Raw genomic sequence first — 19,668 nt, 5'->3', positions numbered from 1 at the left:
ATCACATTCTACGTTTAGTAAATTTAAATTACAAGTTCGACGAGAATATCTTACCAATAATGTGAAATTTTTTGATATCTTATATTAATATAAATTAATGTGTTTGAGGTATTTATAGGTACAAGTCAATTGATTATTTGTATTAAAATTACTAGATTCACTAGTAGCGCAATAGTATTTTGGGACTTGTCCCGATTTTAAAAATATTTGAAATTTGTATGAGATCTCACGAGATTTGTTAAAACTACGATGATATATTAAATCGATTTATTTTTCATTTTTCACTTTAAAAAACTAGCATTTTAAAAAGAATTCTTTTAGATAAACAATATTTATCGATCAAGATAATATTGTACAAATATTTTGAATTATTTTAATATTTTGAAATATTCAAATAAAAGTTATGTGTATACTATATTGTAGCATTTAATTCAATACATTTTATATTATTTAAAAAATATATATTGTTCAATAATTTGAAGGAATTAACCATTTCAACTAATATTTATAAAACTTTATCGAATTGAAAAATATTTAATTTTAAGAGAATAGTATACAATTTAATATCAAATTATTATATGAAGAAATATTAGAGTTGTAATGAAAGAAACTTAAAAATAGTTTAAATAACAATATAATTACAATTTTTCCTTCAAATTCTTGAAAAAAATCATGAACATCAATAAGAAGTCTTACAATATATAATTTATTTTTATGTTACATAATTGATACTCGGTCGCGTAAAAAAAAGATATGGATTGTTTGTAAGTGATAATGTGAATACCATATATAAATTATTACAATTTATTTATTACATAATTTTAATTTTTGATTAATTATAAATACATGTTATTTAAGTAATTAATTGTCTCACTAGATATTAATAATGATTATACATGTACATAAATTAGATATTTAGCATATAAATAATTGAAATCATCGTAATTTCCTAAGAAATGTAACATACAATAATTCACATGCTAATATAGACACATATAACTTAATCTTATTTTGTTAAGAGTAGTGTAAAAAAACTAACATTTTTCCAAACATACATACGTTAAATTTCAAAAACTAACATTTTTCGTTAAAATCAACTTTTATATTAACAGTAGTGTAAATTCTATATTATTTTATATTATTTTATATTATGATTGCAAGTAATTATGAATTCAGTTATTCATTTTTTTTAAATTGAGTAATTTAATTGTAAGTTAATAGAGAACTCAATAATAATATAGACCAGTTATATAGTTTATTTAAATAAAATTCAAAATTTTTGGTTAACTCTGTATGCAACATATATGTTAATTTTTAACTTTTTCTTTGTAAACATACCAACGACATTCTACATATTAAGTTTATATGTTTCATTTTAAACGTACACTGACTACTCTGTTTATATTCATTCATTAAATACAATTATACAACACAAACAAGAATATATATATATATATTTCTTAATGAGCTATATTGGAAATGTTGTGTAATTTAGTAATGTCTTGTATGAAAATGATACACAGATAAATACGTTAGACATTATACAACATTACAAATAAGAATATAACTAAAAACATTATAATTGCATGCATAAAAAAACTCTAGAAAATAACCCGTGTCTCGCACGGGTTATTATGCTAGTTATACTATAATAACCGAAATGGAGTATAATTTGTAATTTGGTTAACTCTTTTTATCTCGATTGTCAGATCTTCTTCGTCAAATAATCAGAGTCGTTAGATCCAAATACTAAATAAATACACTACACAAGTTCTCAGGTTCGAAATCTCGTCAACAACAAACATTTATATTATTATTTATGAAGATACAAATAAGTTCTCGGGTTCGAATCCCGTTAACAACAAACATTTATATTATTTATAAAGATACATATAAGTTTTCAGTTTCATCTCACTCACCAACAACAAATATTTACATTATTATTTATAAATAAAATCTCATCAATCATATACTACTGATAATATTTGTACCGAACTTGAAATTCTAGCCAATTAAATTATAATTATATAATCATTATTTAATGTTTAATTATTTATATAGAATTTTAATAAAATTATACAAAATAGAAATGAAAATATATAAAACTTTATTAATAAGCGAAACTTTGGTACCAAACTAACAAATTTTGATACCCATCTAATAATACAAATTGACTTCTATTCTCTGTAAACTTTGTTTTCTATTAATTAGTGTTCATGCAAGCGTCTATTAAGTTTTAATTTAAAAGATATTTTTTATCAATAATTAAGTAATATTAAATAAACTATATTGAAAAAGCCAATAATAAGATAATTATCAAATAATATTAATTAATATTAAATTATCTATAATATACAATTCGTTTCACACAAACAAAACTAATATGTTAGATTTCTATAACAAATAAAGCAATGCAAGACTAAAATTATACTGGAAAATTTCATATTTGATTCCATTTTTTTTAACTACATAATTATTCTTTGCAAATACCTATTTAATATTTCATATTAATATATTAATTTTGATTTTTGTTTCGCACTACAAATACTAATTTGATATTTTTAATCTGATATGCACGGATTATCAACTATTTATAATAATAAGTAAAATCATGTTCTATAATACAAAAGTACCAAATCTTGGTAATCACTAAAAAATTATAAAATTATTTGTACATTTATATAATTAAATTCCAACTAACAGAATTTACTTCTACTCTCCATGCGGACTTTATTTTCACTTTAATTTCTATTTGTTAGTATTCATCTAAGCGTCGATTTACTTATAAATAATCGTATTAGTAAAAGATAATATGTTAGATTTATATAACAAGTAAAATGATTAGGTGTATAACTAGAACTAGAACTAGATTTATAAGTCACATTAGTAAAGGAGAGAACTATACGGTGGAATTTCATAATTACACTTGCTTCAATTTCTTTTAACTACATAATTTAACAACATTTATTTATTATATTTCAATTCCGTGTTTCGCACGGATTATAAGATTTAATTTTATGTATATAATAAATGATATTATTTTCAATCTCGGTCCGGGGTCTCGTGCTTCGCTCGCACGGGTTGCCAACTAGTAACTTTTATATATTTACATAAATCATAGATATTTGATAAACTAAGAATCAAAGAAGAAAGAATAAGATTAAATGAAAATTTATATTTTTACTAACTAGAACCATAACTAGATTTATAAGTCATATCAGTAAAAAAAAATATGCGGTGGAATTTCATAATACACTTGCTTCAATTTCTTTTAACTACATAATTTAACAAAATTTATTTATTATTTTCAATGCGTGTTTTGCACATATTATAAAATTTAATTTTATGTATATAATAACTTGATATTATTTTTAATCTCGGGGGCACGGGTCCCATGTTGCCAACTAGTAACTTTTATATATTTATTTAGGTCATATATGTTTGTTGAATTAAAAATCAAAGAAAGAAAGAAGAAGAGTAAATGAAAAATTAAGTTTCTACTGAATATCTCAAAAAAGACTATATTGTGCATCCCATCGGACAAAATGAAACTAAGTGGGGCTTTATATATAGCCCAATATCTACACAGTTACAAAGATCAAACTACATGTTAGCTATACTATATCATGTAAACAATATAGGATCCCTAAACTATAGCTAGCAATTAGTATAACAGTTGTACATAATTTAATATCCCTGATTTATAGCTTACAAATTAGTGTTAGAGGGATTTGCTCTCATATCTTAACTACTGCTGCAATCTCTCCATGAATGTATCATTTTTATGCTATATAAGCAGCTCAGTTGTAATAGTTCAATAATCAATAACAATTTCAGTTTTATTATTTCACATGGTATTAGATTAAACCTGTGTCATCTCTCTTAAATCATCTTAGCAGAAAAATGATGGCGTCTCCTCCCACATCACCCCATCATTCTGAAAATGCTAATGGTGATCCTAAAATCACTGCAACTCCAGAAAAATCTCCAGAATCTGCATTTTCAACATTTAAGCAGATTGATCCATATCTTATCCATCCTAGTGACAGCCCAACTGCTGTGTTTTACTCTCCCCTTCTCAATGGTGAATGTTGTCTTATCCAAGCTGGGCTCGCGGTATCACCAAGGCATTGAATGCGAAGGGCAAGCTTGCCTTTGTTGATGGCTCTTTACCTCCACCAAAAGACCCGGCAAAAAAGGCTTGTTGGAAACGATGTGATGATCTCATGGTCAGCTGGATTACGAACTCGTGCGAACCAGATATTCGATCATCATGCTTGTATGCTAACTCTGCCTTCACTATATGGAAGGACTTACATGTCAGGTTCTCTCAAGTAAATGCTCCTAAATTGTTTCAATTGAAAACTGCAATTTCTAACTTGAAACAGGATGAAAAGTCAGTCATTGTTTATTACACTCAATTGAAGATATTGTGGGATGAATTGGACTCTCTTAACCCACCTGAGACATGTATTTGCGGAGCTAGCAAGTTTTTACTTGAACAACATGCACGAGATCGTGCAATGGAGTTCTTACAAGGTCTACATGATAAGTTTGCTCCAATCCGGAGCCAAATCCTTTTCCTTGAACCGATTCCTACTGCAGAAAGAATGTTCAACCTCGTCAAACAAGAGGAAATGCAGGAGATCATCAACAACAGTATTGCTCCACTCGTAGAATCTGTTGATCTACAGGTTTATGGTAATTCTCAGCATTTTCGTTCTTCAACAAAAAGGCAGAGGCCATTTTGCGACCATTGTCATGGTCACACAAAGGAGCACTGTTATCGTCTCCATGGATTTTCTGATCATTTTTCCCCTCATCAGGCTCACAACGGAAAGCCACATGTCGCTGCTGCTACTGTCCAACCTGTTCCAGCACCACCAACCCATCATGTCCAGCCTGTTACTGTTGCACATACTCCAACTTTCACTGCTGAACAATATAATCACATTCTCGCCTTACTGAATACTCTAGACAATGAGGATGATGCTTCGGCCAGGGTTAATTTGGCAGGTATAACTCCCGGCCAATCTTATTCTCCTTTTAAAATTCCTTGGTATATTGACTCGGGTGCCACGCATCATATATATTGTGATCTATCTATGTTCAAAAATTATACACTCATGACTCCTCAATTACAATTTCAACTACCGGATGGTAATTATGCTACTGTTTCTCATATCGGCGATGTTCAATTCTCGCCCGATTTCATTTGACTAGATGTTTATCATATCCCAACTTTTACTTTAAACTTGATATCTGTCACACAACTAAATAAGCATTTGCATTGTGTTGTTCATTTCTCATCCAATTCATGCTATTTTCAGGACCCTTCTTCGAATAAAATTCTTGGTCGAGGCTCTCGCACTGTTGGCTTGTATCAACTACAGCCATTTTCTCGAATTAATTCAGTTAATAAATTGCTAGTGAACCTATGGCATTATAGACTTTGACACCCAAGTTCTGGACGCTTCAAGTTATTATGTAATTGTTTTGACTTTATACAATTGTTTTCATAATTTCATTGTAATGTTTGCCCCATGGCAAAACAAACACGATTATCGTATTATAAATCTTCAATTTCATCTACTGCTTCATTTCAATTAATTCATGTTGATATATGGGGTCTATTTTTTCTCCCAAGCATAACAGGAGCTCGTTATTTTTTTGACTATAATTGATGATTTTTCTCGTTGCATTTGGTAATACGTTATGAAATAAAAGTGCGAGACATTCAAATTTATTAAATATTTTTATGCATTTATTATTACTCAATTCTCTACAAATATTGGCACCATTTCAACTGGATCAACTCGTATTCATCTTCCAGCCTTACAAAAGATCTGAACAGACAATGGGTCTGGATTTCTTTCTAGAGATTTTTATTCTTGGATCTTTGCCAATGGCATACATCACCAGCGCATATGTGTTTCCAATCCTCAACAAAATGGGGTGGTTGAGAGAAAGCATCGTCACCTGCTCAATGTAGCCCGTGCTCTGCGTTTTCAAAGCAATAAACCTCTTAAATATTGGGGAGAATTCCTATTAACGGCAGCATATCTCATTAATAAAATCCCAACACTCACTCTTCATAATAAATCCCCTCATGAAATTTTGATGGGTACACCACCTGATTATACTAAACTTTGTGTCTTCGGGTGCCTATGTTATGCTCGAAATACACATGTTTTACATAAATTTGATGCTAGAGCACAATCAGGTATCTTCATCGGTTACCCATTTAATCATAAGGGATATAAAATTCTTGATATTAAGACTAAAAAAATATTTATCTCTCACAATGTTATCTTTCACGAAGATCTTTTTCCATTTAAAGATGCATTGCCGGTTCAAACTGATTTTCTTCTCACACATGAATCTTCTGAATCTTTATATGATTTTTCTGAAGATTCTCCTATACAAAGTTCAAATCCTCCCATTTCCTCGTGTTCAGTTAGTCCACAAATTTCTAGTTCCAACCTTCCATTATCCAAATTTCATTATGGAAGTGATTTTTCGAATATTGGAAACTCGCCTGGCCCTCCTTCTCCGGCTATAGAATCTTCATCTTCGTCTCCATCACCTTCCCCCTCTTCCTCAAGTAGTTTATCACCTGAGGTCTCTCCTCCACTAGCTCGGCATGTACGTACTCATCGTGCTCCAAGGTGGATGGATGATTATCAATGTAAACTTAATCTATGTACCTCGTCATCTCCACATCCTCTCACTACTTCTATTCCTTTCCATCAAGTTCCTCCATCTCAACAAAAAATCTTAGCTTCCATCATTAATGTTGATGAACCACGCACATTTACTGAAGCTATAAAGTCACCTGACTGGAGAGAAGCTATGGCAACTCAAATAAAAGCCTTGGAATCCACATGGACTGTCACCACTCTTCCGCCAGGAAAGAAAGCAGTAGGTTGTAGGTGGGTTTATAAAACCAAATATAAAGCTAATGGTTCCATTGAAAGATTCAAAGCCCGACTCGTAGCCAAAGGTTATGCCCAACAGGAAGGCCTTTCCAACTGCTGTCTTTGTTGAATGATTGTCCTTTACCCTTGAAGAATATTGGCTTCTTTACTCTAATGTTAGAGAACTTTCTTGCCAGATAGGCCATTGACTGATCAAGCTCATCAAGTTCATCTAGGGTGTAGTACTCATCTTCTTCCAATTCCAGAATGACTTGTTCCTATGAATCATTGTTTCTTTGCTCACTTTCTGAGGCAACTGGAATTTGAGATCTTGGCTCATCATTAAAGGTTTGGCTTTCATTGAAAATTAAAGCACTTGAACCATCTACAACATGTCCTTGACCAGATCTCAATGATTTCCTTTGAATTATTTCTAGTTCATATGTTTTGAGAATTCCATATAGAACTTCCAGTGTTATTCTGCTCAAGTGTCTCCCTTCTCCGATTGCTAAAATTTTCTGTTCCAAATGGTCAGGGAGTGTAAGCAAAAACTTCAAGTTCACTTCTTCAGCTTCATAATATTTGTCATGGAGCTGCAAGTCATTTATCAGCTTATTAAACCTTTCAAACACATCAGTGATACTTTCTTTTGGCTTGGCCATGAAGCCCTCATATTGTGAAATCAGTATCCTTCTTTGATTAGATCTAACTTCCTCAGTTCCCTCACCGAGTATTTCAATCTTTTCCCATATTTGCTTAGCAGTGTCACAGTTGACAATGTTGTTGTACATTATATTGTTAAGTGACTCAATCAAAATAAGTTGCAAGCCACTATCCAGGGAAACTTTTTCTTTCTCAGGATCAGAGTACTCAGCAGGGTCTTTTGGAACATTATGAGCTGGAATGACCATATCACCATCTGTAGATTCCTCAATTTTAACCATAGGAATGAAAGGCCCATTTTTGAGAATCTGAATGTATAATGGATTGGCCATCGTGATAAACAACAACATTTTCTTTTTCCACAGAGTGTAGTTAGCTTTGTCAAAAGTAGGAATTTTGATGCTACTGATTTTCTGTGTATTCATTCTTCCAAGATCTTGAATCTGTTTACTTTCAGATTTCGCTCTAATACCACTTGTTTGGTAATGAATTATACACAGAGGGGGTGAATTTGTTTTAGTGTTTTTAAGCTTTTCTTGAACTATTTTGGTTGTGAACAAAGTAAATCAAATCTTGTAGTGAAATATGTTAATGCACAAATTAAACATGCAATAATAAAGAACACGGATCTTTCAAAACTCACTTAATTTTATATTAAAATTAAGATTTTTTTTCTACAAAATTTCTAGGCTCTTTGTTGATAAAGAGCTTAGCTTCTTTCTTGAGAGAGTACAAGAATTTCTGATCTAAATTATTACTTCTAACAAAGGACCAGTGTTAACTTTATAATTTAGTTAACTGCTCGTTTACACAATGTATAATAAGATATGCTATTAACTTTAGTAAACTGTCACTTGTCATTTTTATTTTAGAAAAAGTATATCTTCCATTCCTTTGTCAGTTAATCTTCACCCTTGATTTTGCACACTCTTCAAGCTGCTTTTGTAGACTTGTCAATCCAACTGGTTGGATTGTTTGTTGATTGTAAATCTTGCATATTGAACTGGTATGTAATTTTGTACTTTGAGATTTTACCTCGAGATCTCCAGTTTGCTCTATAGAGGACTTGACATCTCGATAAGTATATTGGTTTATCGAGATCTCTAATACTCCATAGTTAATTTGACTTGTAGAGCACTACAAGAAAAAAGCAATCAGACAACACCGATTAGACAACACTCGACCAAAAAAGTGTTGCCCGATTTTTTCATACAATGGTTTTTTTGCAACCAAAAAATTGGCGTTGTCTGACGTTGATTACTACAAGCGATAAAAAAATGTTGTCTAGTAAAACAAGTCAGACAAGTGTTTTCAAAATTAAGATGTTGTGTGAATGGGAAGGCTTTAGTATTACTACAACGCTTTAAAATCCATTATCTAGTTGATGAATACAGACAACCCTTTCTAAAGTGATGTTGTGCAAATGAGTAAAATCGTACAACGATTTTTAAAATATATTGTCTGAAAATGATTGAGATAACGTCTTGTTTAACGGTTGTGGAAATGAGACAAGTGTTTTCTCTACTAGTTATTTAAGCTCGAATCACACAATGTACAAATTAGGTATTGTCTAAATGATATCTCATAGACAAGTATTTTACATAATTGTATGTCACCAATATCAGACAATAGACTAATTCTTAAAACCGTTGTCTTTCTTACTAAATTTAAAAACGTATTGCACAACAAAATATTCAAAAAAAATCGTTGTCTAGTTTATTACAATAAAAATAGTAATAATTTCAAAAAAAAAATTCCAGACAATTCATTTTAAATTTTTTAAAAACAACAAACTCTAATTACATCCACTTTCATCTAGATTAAATATTTAAATTTTATATTTCAAAATAATTTAATTATCAACTTTATAATTAATAAAAAAAATTAATCATAAGTGCTTCAAGTTTACATTGTTAATTGTTCAATCTAAACAAGTGTTTTTCAAAAAAAACACGTTATATTAATCTACCTTATACAAGTATTTTTAAAATAAAACACTTGTAACAGTTAGACAACCGTTATCGATATTTATAATCTGTTATAAAATATGTAATACTACAACAGTCTTAAAGAAAAAACTGTTGTAGAATTCCAACAACGACATTTCCTGAAAAACACTTATGTAAAATAACTTATTACAAGATGATTTTAGAAAAAACCATTGTCTATATTTTTACTAGTTTTAAAATATTTTCGGAAAAATTATATGTCACTGTTAATTAATTTATATGAGTAACCAATAACTTACACTAAATTAATTTGTGTGTATTAAGATTTGAAATCATCTTTTTCATAGATTTTTGAATTCTTTTACCTATTGTTACTAGACGTTACACGAATATTAATAGCATCAACAGATAATCACATTGATGAGGAAATAACGTGTATATTATAAATGTTGTCAATGTTCATCTAAGTCAAACTTTTTTCATAGAAAACCGTTGTTTGTAAGTCTGATTCTTGAAATTTCTGAAGCGTTGCTTGTGATGAGGTGGCACTATGTGATTGGTGAAAAAACATTCACTTGGATTGCTAAGTTGGTATAATAAGAGCCGTTGATTAAAAGTAGATTTAATATCAGCCATAAGATTTTAAAAAGTTGATCATCTAGGACAACGGTTTTTTTCAAAAAAACTGTTGTCACAATTTTTTTCAGACAAGACTTTTTCATAAAAAAATCGTTAGGTGTTGCCTCGTACTAGATTTTTTTCATACCTCATGAAAAAGATAAATTTTTTAAATGATTTTTTAGAGGATCCAACTGTACGGATGTTAAGAAATACTCATTTTAGTCACATGAAAAAAGTATTAAAAAATTTCAAATTCATCTCAAATGTCAGGATTAGAAAAATCTGGTAAAAGCGCTACTTCCCAACACGAGATTCGTTCCCGATTTACAGGATTAATTTTTAAAATGATTTTTTTAATGATCCAACCATACGAATGTTAAGATATATCAATTTTAGTCATATGAAAAAATTATTAAAAAATTTGAAATTTATCTTGCATGTCAGGATTAGAAAAATTAAATCTGGTAAAAGTACCCATTCCGACAATGAGACTCGTTCCCGATTTACAGGATTATTTTTTAAAATGATTTTTTCGACGATCCAACTGTACGGATGTTAAGATATATCAATTTTATTCATAAGAAAAAAATAATAAAAAATTTGAAATTCATCTTGCATGTCAAGATTAGAAAAATCTGATAAAAGTACCCATCCTGACAACGAGACTCGTTCCCGATTTACAGGATTAATTTTTTAAAATATTTTTTCGACGATCTAACCGTACGGATGTTAAGATATATCAATTTTAGTCATAATAAAAAATTATTAAAAAATTTGAAATTCATTTTGCATGTCAGGATTAGAAAAATCTGGTAAAAGTACCCCTCCCGACAACGATACTCGTTCCCGATTTATAGGATTAATTTTTTAAAATGATTTTCGAGGATCTAACCGTACGGATGTTAAAATATATCAATTTTAGTCATAAGAAAAAATTATTAAAAAATTTGAAATTCATTTTGCATGTCAGGATTAGAAAAATTTGGTAAAATTACCCCTCCCGACAACGACACTCGTTCCTGATTTACATGATTAATTTTTTAAAATGATTTTTCAATGATCTAACCGTACGGATGTTAAGATATATCGATTTTAGTCATAATAAAAAATTATAAAAAAATTTGAAATTCATTTTGCATGTCAGGATTAGAAAAATCTGGTAAAAGTACCAATCCCGACAACGAGACTCGTTCCCGATTTACAGGATTAATTTTTTAAAATGATTTTTCGATGATCCAACCGTACGGATGTTAATATATATTGATTTTAGTCATAAGAAAAAATTATTAACAAATTTGAAATTCATTTTGCATGTCCGGATTAGAAAAATCTGGTAAAAGTACCCCTCCCGACAACGAGACTCGTTCCCGATTTACAGGATTAATTTTTTAAAATTATTTTTCGACGATCCAACCGTACGGATGTTAAGATATATAGATTTTAGTTATAATAAAAAATTATTAAAAAATTTGAAATTTATTTTGCATGTGAGGATTAGAAAAATCCTCTAAAAGTACCCCTCCCGACAACGAGACTCATTCCCGATTTACAGGATGAATTTTTAAAATGATTTTTTCGACGATCAAACCGTATGGATGTTAGGAAATATTAATTTTAGTCATAAGAAAAAATTATTAAAAAATTTGAAATTCATCTTGCACGTCAAGATTAGAAAAATCCGGTAAAAGTACCCCTCCCGACAACGAAACTCGTTCCCGATTTACAAGATTAATTTTTAAAATTATTTTTTCGACGATCCAACTGTATGGATGTTAGGATATATCAATTTTAGTCATATAAAAAAATTATTAAAAAATTTGAAATTCATTTTGCATATCAGGATTAGAAAAATCTGGTAAAAGTACCAATCCCGACAACGAGACTCGTTCCCGATTTACAGGATTAATTTTTTAAAATAATTTTTCGACAATCCAACCGTACGGATGTTAATATATATTGATTTTATTCATAAGAAAAAATTATTAACAAATTTGAAATTCATTTTGCATGTCCAGATTAGAAAAATCTGGTAAAAGTACCCCTCCCGACAACGAGACTCGTTCCCGATTTACAGGATTAATTTTTTAAAATAATTTTTCGACGATTCAACTGTACGGATGTTAAGATATATCGATTTTAGTCATATTAAAAAATTTAAAATTCATTTTGCATGTAAGAATTAGAAAAATCCTGTAAAAGTACCCCTCCCGACAACGAGACTCGTTCCCGATTTACGGGATGAATTTTTAAAATGATTTTTTCAACGATCCAACCGTATGGATGTTAGGAAATATCAATTTTAGTCATAAGAAAAAATTATTAAAAAATTTGAAATTCATCTTGCACGTCAAGATTAGAAAAATCCGGTAAAAGTACCCCTCCCGACAACGAGACTCGTTCCCGATTTACAAGATTAATTTTTAAAATTATTTTTTCGATGATCCAACTGTACGGATGTTAGGATATATCAATTTTAGTCATATGAAAAAATTATTAAAAAATTTGAAATTCATCTTGCATGTCAGGATTAGAAAAATCTGGTAAAAGTACCCATCCTCACAACGAGATAAATTAAAAAAAATATAAATGAAATAATTTTAATTTATTTAGCTTGTTGGAAACTGGAAAAACTCAAAAAAATACTACTCCTGGACATGATATTGATAGGTGATTGAATAAATAATTTTTTTAATATATCTCGTCGACGATTCAACCATACAAATATTAAGGTATTAAAAAAGTTTAAAATTTAGCTAGATTTTTATATTAAGTTTGGTTAAATGAAAAAATTATTATATGAAAAACAATCATTTAAAAATTTGATTTTTTAATAATATGAAACCAATAATTTGTTTTGGTCCTTGGGCCAATCTTTCATTTCCCCCCTAAACAAAATTTCGTTCCCCCCTTTATATCTAGATCTGAGAATAAATTCCCTCTCCCTCTCTTTCTTGGATTAGGTTTCACCGATTATTGATTAGTTTTCATTGTCTTTGATGTTTCTTTCTATATCTCTCTCTTTCTCTTCTATATCTTCAATTAAAAAGGAGTAATTTAGAGCTTTGGTCGTTGGATTCAAGGTACTGCTTCTTTCCTGATTATTCAACATCACTCTCCACCGTTAGTTCCATTTTTTGCCCCTACCTATGTATACAGTTTTGATTTAGGTTGTGGTCTCTCCCCTTCCCTCTCTCCCATTCTTTCTCCCCCTCTACTCTCCTTGTTATGAAAAATCTATACATACATAAATATATTTGAGCCTCATTTGATTGATTTGTATGTTTCTTTAATGGAGTATGGTTCTGTTTAGGGTTTCAATTCGACTTCAATTTGGGGTTTTAGTTCGTGTTCAAAACTAGGGCTATAGGGCTTATTTGTGGATTCAATGGAAGGTGCTTGTCTTTAATTTTGAGGTATCACTCTCTCTCTCTCTCTCTTTCTCTCTCTCTCTCTGTCATTTTAGTTCTTATTTTGTGCTGATTTTAGTTCATATTTTGTGCGTACAAAAAAGTAAAGGGGATGTGGAGGGGAAAATTGAAGCCAAGAAGAAAATTGAGTGTTTTGATGATTTGTGTAGGTTTGTTTGATCAATTTGGTTTTCCGATCTGCACGATTACGGATTTTTGAATTTATGGAGAGATGATTATTTATAACTTTGGATAGGTGCTTGTATTGATATTGGTGATGAATTGAGTGCTTTTATGTTATATTTTATCTGAGGCCGTTTGTTTATCCGCGTATATATTGAAGTTGGAGGATGAGTTAGTTGTTTTGTAGATTTGGTGAATTGTAGGTTTTGTTTGCAAGGATTGTGATGGCTTATTGGTTTCTGAGCTTATAAATATATTTATTGATAGAGTGAGGGTAGCATTGTGATGTTAATTAGTGTGAGAAGAATATGTTTTGGAATGACTAAGCCTGTTTTCAGTTATTTTGTATGTATTCATGTTTTATGTGTTATTTGGAGCCCGTTTACATGTTTATGACCTTGAGAATGTGCATGTTTATGTTTATGTCAAGTGCAGTTTTATTTTATTTTTTGTCGTGCAGGAGAAGAACAAGACAAACAGAGTGATATGTTGATCTGTTGATAGTTAGACCAGCAGAGTGATCTGTTGATAGTCCCTTATTTGATGTTTAAAATTAAACATGTAGGTAGACATCTCTCTAATGCACTTCAGACGCTGCTTAGTGTGAGGCGTCCCCTCAGGATCAAGATATTTGGTCAAGTTCAAATTTTTATGTTTACGTTACATAGTTAGCTTGTCTCTTACTTATATTTTGAAAGTTGTTCATTATTGTTTTTCTTGTCCCACAATCATGTTGTTGCATAATAAAACTTTATGATCATGTTAATTGAAGTGTGGCCAGTTTATTTTATGATAAGAATAAGTTAATGCTATCCATGCATCTATCCATTTCTGGCATGTTTATGGAAAAACTAACAGTTGCACTATTGATATCACATAACGGGTTTGTGGATATATTTTTATGGTTTGCACTACATGATGTTTTGGAATTTAAAATTTCAGGGGTTATGGTGGTTTTGGAGCTCTTGGTGACTCTGTTTATATAAGAGAACTGATTCCTAGATTAGTGGAAGGCCCTTGGGACAAACCTATATGTCATGTTTCTACCAGTGGAACACATACCGCTGCGATCACTGAATCAGGTAGGTACTTTGTCATGCCTAGATGTACAAACTCATTTATTTAAATATGATTAAATTATTGTGATTCTGATTTAGACCACCAATTATTTGAGCTTATGAAATGTATAACTTTTAAATGTGTTATTTGCTTTAATCGTTCTAATTTTAACCTCTCATGGGTTAAGTGAAGAATTTAACTTTTATAGTTTCATCAGGAAAGCCATCTATAAGAAAGAAGCGGACCTTAATTTTTTTTTTGTAAATGAGGCGAGATCTACTTGCTGCATTAGGAGTTGTTATTGCTGGGGTGGGAGCAAAAAATGATATGATATCATTTAAGCAAGCATTTGTGTGTTGACAAACATATACATTGTTGTATATCTATAGCATGCCAAGTACAAGAGTATTTGCGGTACATTATTTGTACTTGGTAGTTCAGTTTAAGGTTTCATGTAGTGTGTATACACTGGTTAATCACTTTGTTAAGGTATATGGGTTTCAATTTGTGGCAAGCCATAGCTAACCTGCAGTTCTACACTATAGAAAAATTAATTTGTAAGGTTAAACGCTTATCTAAAAATCCAATCGTATGTTTATAAAAAGCTGAGATGGTAATTTTAAGTGGGTAATTTTCCAAGCTTAGTAATTTTTACCATACAGTAATTTTAAGCCGGTAATTTTAAGTGGATTCAGTAATTTTTTGTTGAATCCAATCAATTCAGCAAGTGATCTGTTGATAGTCCTGACCAGCAGAGTTGCTACCATCCACATGTACAGAAAAAATCAGGTGTCAAGTTCTATTTTTCTTAAAACTTACAGATTTTAAATCTCTCTCAAATTACTCTTTCTTATTTAAAAAAAATCTAGTGTACATCCCTTTATGATATCTAACAGTATCTAGTGTACATTTAGGTCAATCACATCCAAAATTTTGGCAGAAGGATAAATAATTTTCTATGTAATTATGTTGTATGTGATTATGTTTTAATTATATAATTATGTTGTCGATTTATTTTGAAGATTGTTTTCTCCAGATTGGAAAATTGCCTATCACATGCTGTAATGATATTGCAAGGACAACATAGCTCTTGCGGAAGACGTAAAGAGAAGCTGAAAAGGCCAAGTGAGTTCTGAGTAGCCAACATCAAATCCTTGTAGACTCTATATTTTCTTTAATTTGTAGTAGAAATCTTAGACTCATGAAGGCAGTGATATCAATATGCTTTTAGCTTTTGTATAAATATGTTGCTGTGATTTTCGATCATGGATTAACTTTAGAACTTTTGTTTACATTTGCAAAGTTAATTTCATTTGATTACTTGTTATATTTTGTGTAAGACAACGCTTTAAACAACCAAGCTTCATTAAAATATCATGTCTTTAATACTAAAACAATGCTTTCGAACAAAAAACTTTGGTGCAAAATTAACTCTCACAACACTAGTAAACCATTGTCTATAAAAAATTAAGATATTGTATCAAAGGTATTCATGCAATATGTTTGGACAAATAAACAGTTGTATGTATCAGATCATGCCATACATTAAAATCCAAAACTGTTGTGTGTAGAAATTTATTACAAGAGTTCTACGAGCTCAATTTCATTTTTGTTATCTATCTGGATACACAACAACGTTTATATAATAATAAGTGTTGTAGGATTGGTTTTAATGTTATACCCTACACAACAGTTTTCTGAGTTTGTGAGAACCCTTGAGTAATGTCGCTTGTTACGACGAAAACAAGCAAAAAACGTTATCTTTTCTGGATGTAATACAACGGGCTTAATCCATAATCATTGTCTGTATAATCTCAGACAACGTTTTTCAGCCATTGTCTGATCCAACTAACAGACGGCGGCTCAATAGTCAACGGAAAAATAGGATATCAGACAACGGATATAAACCGTTGTTGAAGCTTGTTTTCCTTGTAGTGGAAGTCTATGAGTTCTCTATAAGAGAATTTAGCTTGTCGAGATCTCTAGTCTTTATATTTTCACTTTGACTTATCGATATCTCTGAGTTCTCTAGTGGCTTATTGACTTGTCAATAACTCAGAGTTCTCTAGTCAAATTTGACTTTTCCATAACTCAGAGTTCTCTAGTGAATTTTGGCTTATCGATATCTCTGAGTTCTCTAGTGAAATTTGACTTAATGATAACTCAGAGTTCTCTAATGAATTTTGACTTGTCGATAACTATGAGTTCTCTAGTGAAGAAATGATTTGTCGATAACTTCAATCTTCATGTCTTCAATTTGGCTTGTCGATATCTCTAAGTTCTCTAGTAGCTTTTTCTGAGTTCTCTATAAGTCATTCTGGAGTTCTCAAATGACTTCTATATAACACTAAATTTGTGACTTGTAGAGATCTTGAATTAGAACATTTTTCCCAAAACAGATTTATTCAACTCCAAGCTTCTTCATAATTCTTCTGAGGCATGATCTTCTTGATCTTCTTTCAGATATAAATGCAAACTAAGATTACAATACAACTTACTTAGGGTTGCTAATTTGACTTAGTCTTGTTGAAGTACAGGCATGTTTTGCACAACATTCCTCGACTACAATTATGCCAAGGAGTGTTGGTACGAAGTTAATCTCAACTTCAGTGAGAGATAGGAGGAATATGCTCATGCATGGCTTCTGAATATGTTGACAAAAGCTTCAGATGACAGTCTAATCAAAATCTCGACAGCGCTTTGGGGCATTTGATTTTCTAGAAATAAGAGAATTTTTGAAAATAGAAGCATGTCACTAACCTTTGGAGTTTTCTAGAGTAAAACGCAAGTTGATGAGTGGCAGTTAGCAAATAAAAGAACTGATAATATGCAGAGAACGGGTGAGCCTTGTACGATGACTACTGATAGATGGAAACGTCGGGAGGTGGATCAACTCAAGCTAAACGTAGACGCTTCAGTGGTAGAAGGGCAGAATTCATTTGTTGTTGGTATGGTACTTAGAAACAATCAAGCTCAGTACATTGCAGGCAAAACTATGAGATTTGCAGGGGTTGTTCCAATCCTAGAAGCAGAACTAGCATGTATATGGGAAGCTGTGATCATAGAAAGTGATTCACTTCTGAGTGTTAATGTTATCAACCAAGGCCACGATAATGTTCTGGAAAGTGGAGATCTAGTGCAGCAATGTCAAAAGATGATAAGAAGTACCGTTAGGATCTTAGTTAGTCACATTAAAAAATAAGCGAACAAGATAGCACATAATCTGACTAGGATTCCTTGTGAGCATAATTGTTTTATTGTTTTCCCGTATCCTCCATCTTGGTTTTGGAGACATTATTGTCGGATGTTTTGGAGGTTTAATGAAATTCCCATTCTCAAAAAAAAGATTAAAGAAATATTTGACGACGAAAATTAAAGAAACAAACTTCCTAGATGTTATACAAATCAAATATGGGAACCCTAATTAACATGTAATATGTCGTTGGTGAAAAAAAAATTTAACCTATATTTTTATTTGATAAATTACTAAAAAAAACTTTTTTTAAGTTTTTCTTTTACGATTTTATAACCATCTCCTCAAATTTTTTGCAAACATAAGGGGTAACTAAAATCAACAGGATCGATATGCTAATAGTTGCATTCTTTTTTGTTTTTTTTACATTCGAAGTTGTATCGAGATGTAGAAACTTGTCGAGTTTGAATAGAGTTGGCAAAAAAAATCGTATTTTTTCAAAAAAATTGGAAATCTTATTTTTAAAGACGTGTTTTTTGCAATAACAATTTTAAAAATGATATTTTTTTTGCAAAACAAATTGAACATAGGGTATTTTTCAAAAGAACCCTTTACATTTTTCTAAATGAAAATTAATATATTTTTATTAATATACTGAAAATTTTGTAGAGGTTTTAGTATTTTTTTTCCTAGGGTGAATATCAACTGCAAGCATTAGGAGTAAAAAAGTCTCTTCGTGAGCTGCTTTGGTAGTAGAATCATCTTTTTAAAAAATCACTATGTCTTGGTAAGTAGCAAATTATTGTCATTATATACACACACATAGATCTATATTTGTTTGTTAGATCCATCCTAAAAAATGACGATTGAAAGTGACCAACTTATTCCAATGCTTAGACTCATTTGTGAGAAGTGTTATACCTTTATCATTCAACACTTGTGTAACCCCGTTTAAGTCTCATAGCTCCAATGCAAAATAAAAGAAAAATGAGGAGGGTAGATGTGTAGAGGCTATCAAATGGGCAGCAGTGGAGCACTCAATTACTCAGCCCACTAATAGCAATCTATGTCTGTCTATATACAATGATAATAAATTGTTGCTTTCCAAGACATAGTAATATTTTAAAAAGATGATTTTACTACCAAAGCAGCTCACCCAGAGTTTTTCTACTCCTAATACTTGCAGCTCATATTCACCCTACTAAAAAATTCTAAAAACTTTACTAATGTATTAATCTTGAATAATGATATAAAAATTAAATTTATTTATAATATAATAAATTAAATTTTAAAAATTAAATTTCATACTAAATAAGATAATATTATATAAGTTTAGGGGAACAAAGATATTGATATTAACATATGTAATCTACTTTTACTTTAAAAGAACAGTGTTAGTCAGTGTTTGGACTGATATTAAAATTTTATGATTGCTTAGAAATTAACTGAATTTAAATTTCACCATTGTTTGTTAACTAAATTTATCTTCTAAATCATTTATTTACTAATTATCAACTTTAATTCATTTAATTTGCTCATTCCTACTTTTTTTTAGCATCATATGTTCTATTTTTTTAGCACCACAATAATTGGTGATTTCCAAGTTCTGACAAAGTAATTTTTTTAAAAGATGATTTTACTACCAAAGCAGCTGACTTATAGTTTTTCTACTCCTA

The 19,668-nt window shown here is 30.5% G+C and overlaps 1 protein-coding gene across 1 annotated transcript; it reads left to right on the top strand.

Moving 5' to 3' along the window:
* Positions 1 to 4,088: 4,088 nt before the first annotated feature.
* Positions 4,089 to 18,001, top strand: LOC141718263 (uncharacterized). The gene is made up of 5 exons (XM_074520648.1): positions 4,089 to 5,016; positions 5,855 to 6,932; positions 14,683 to 14,822; positions 15,236 to 15,288; positions 17,576 to 18,001. The coding sequence occupies exons 1-5, from the start codon at positions 4,089 to 4,091 to the stop codon at positions 17,999 to 18,001; spliced, it is 2,625 nt and encodes an 874-aa protein (XP_074376749.1).
* Positions 18,002 to 19,668: the final 1,667 nt, after the last annotated feature.

The sequence above is a fragment of the Apium graveolens genome, chromosome 1 (genome assembly GCF_009905375.1).
Source record: "Apium graveolens cultivar Ventura chromosome 1, ASM990537v1, whole genome shotgun sequence".
In the NCBI taxonomy this organism is placed as follows: Eukaryota; Viridiplantae; Streptophyta; class Magnoliopsida; order Apiales; family Apiaceae; genus Apium; species Apium graveolens.
This window is presented reverse-complemented; position numbering and strand designations above follow the sequence as displayed.

What these genes read in the sequence shown, in the direction of transcription:
- LOC141718263 (XM_074520648.1), top strand. Translation starts at nt 4,089, where the DNA reads ATGTTGTCTTATCCAAGCTGGGCTCGCGGTATCACCAAGGCATTGAAT. An exon ending in CGCTGCGATCACTGAATCAG is followed by an intron (nt 14,823 to 15,235) that starts GTAGGTACTTTG and finishes TGTACTTGGTAG; the next exon opens with TTCAGTTTAAGGTTTCATGT. An exon ending in TGGTTAATCACTTTGTTAAG is followed by an intron (nt 15,289 to 17,575) that starts GTATATGGGTTT and finishes GGAGTTTTCTAG; the next exon opens with AGTAAAACGCAAGTTGATGA.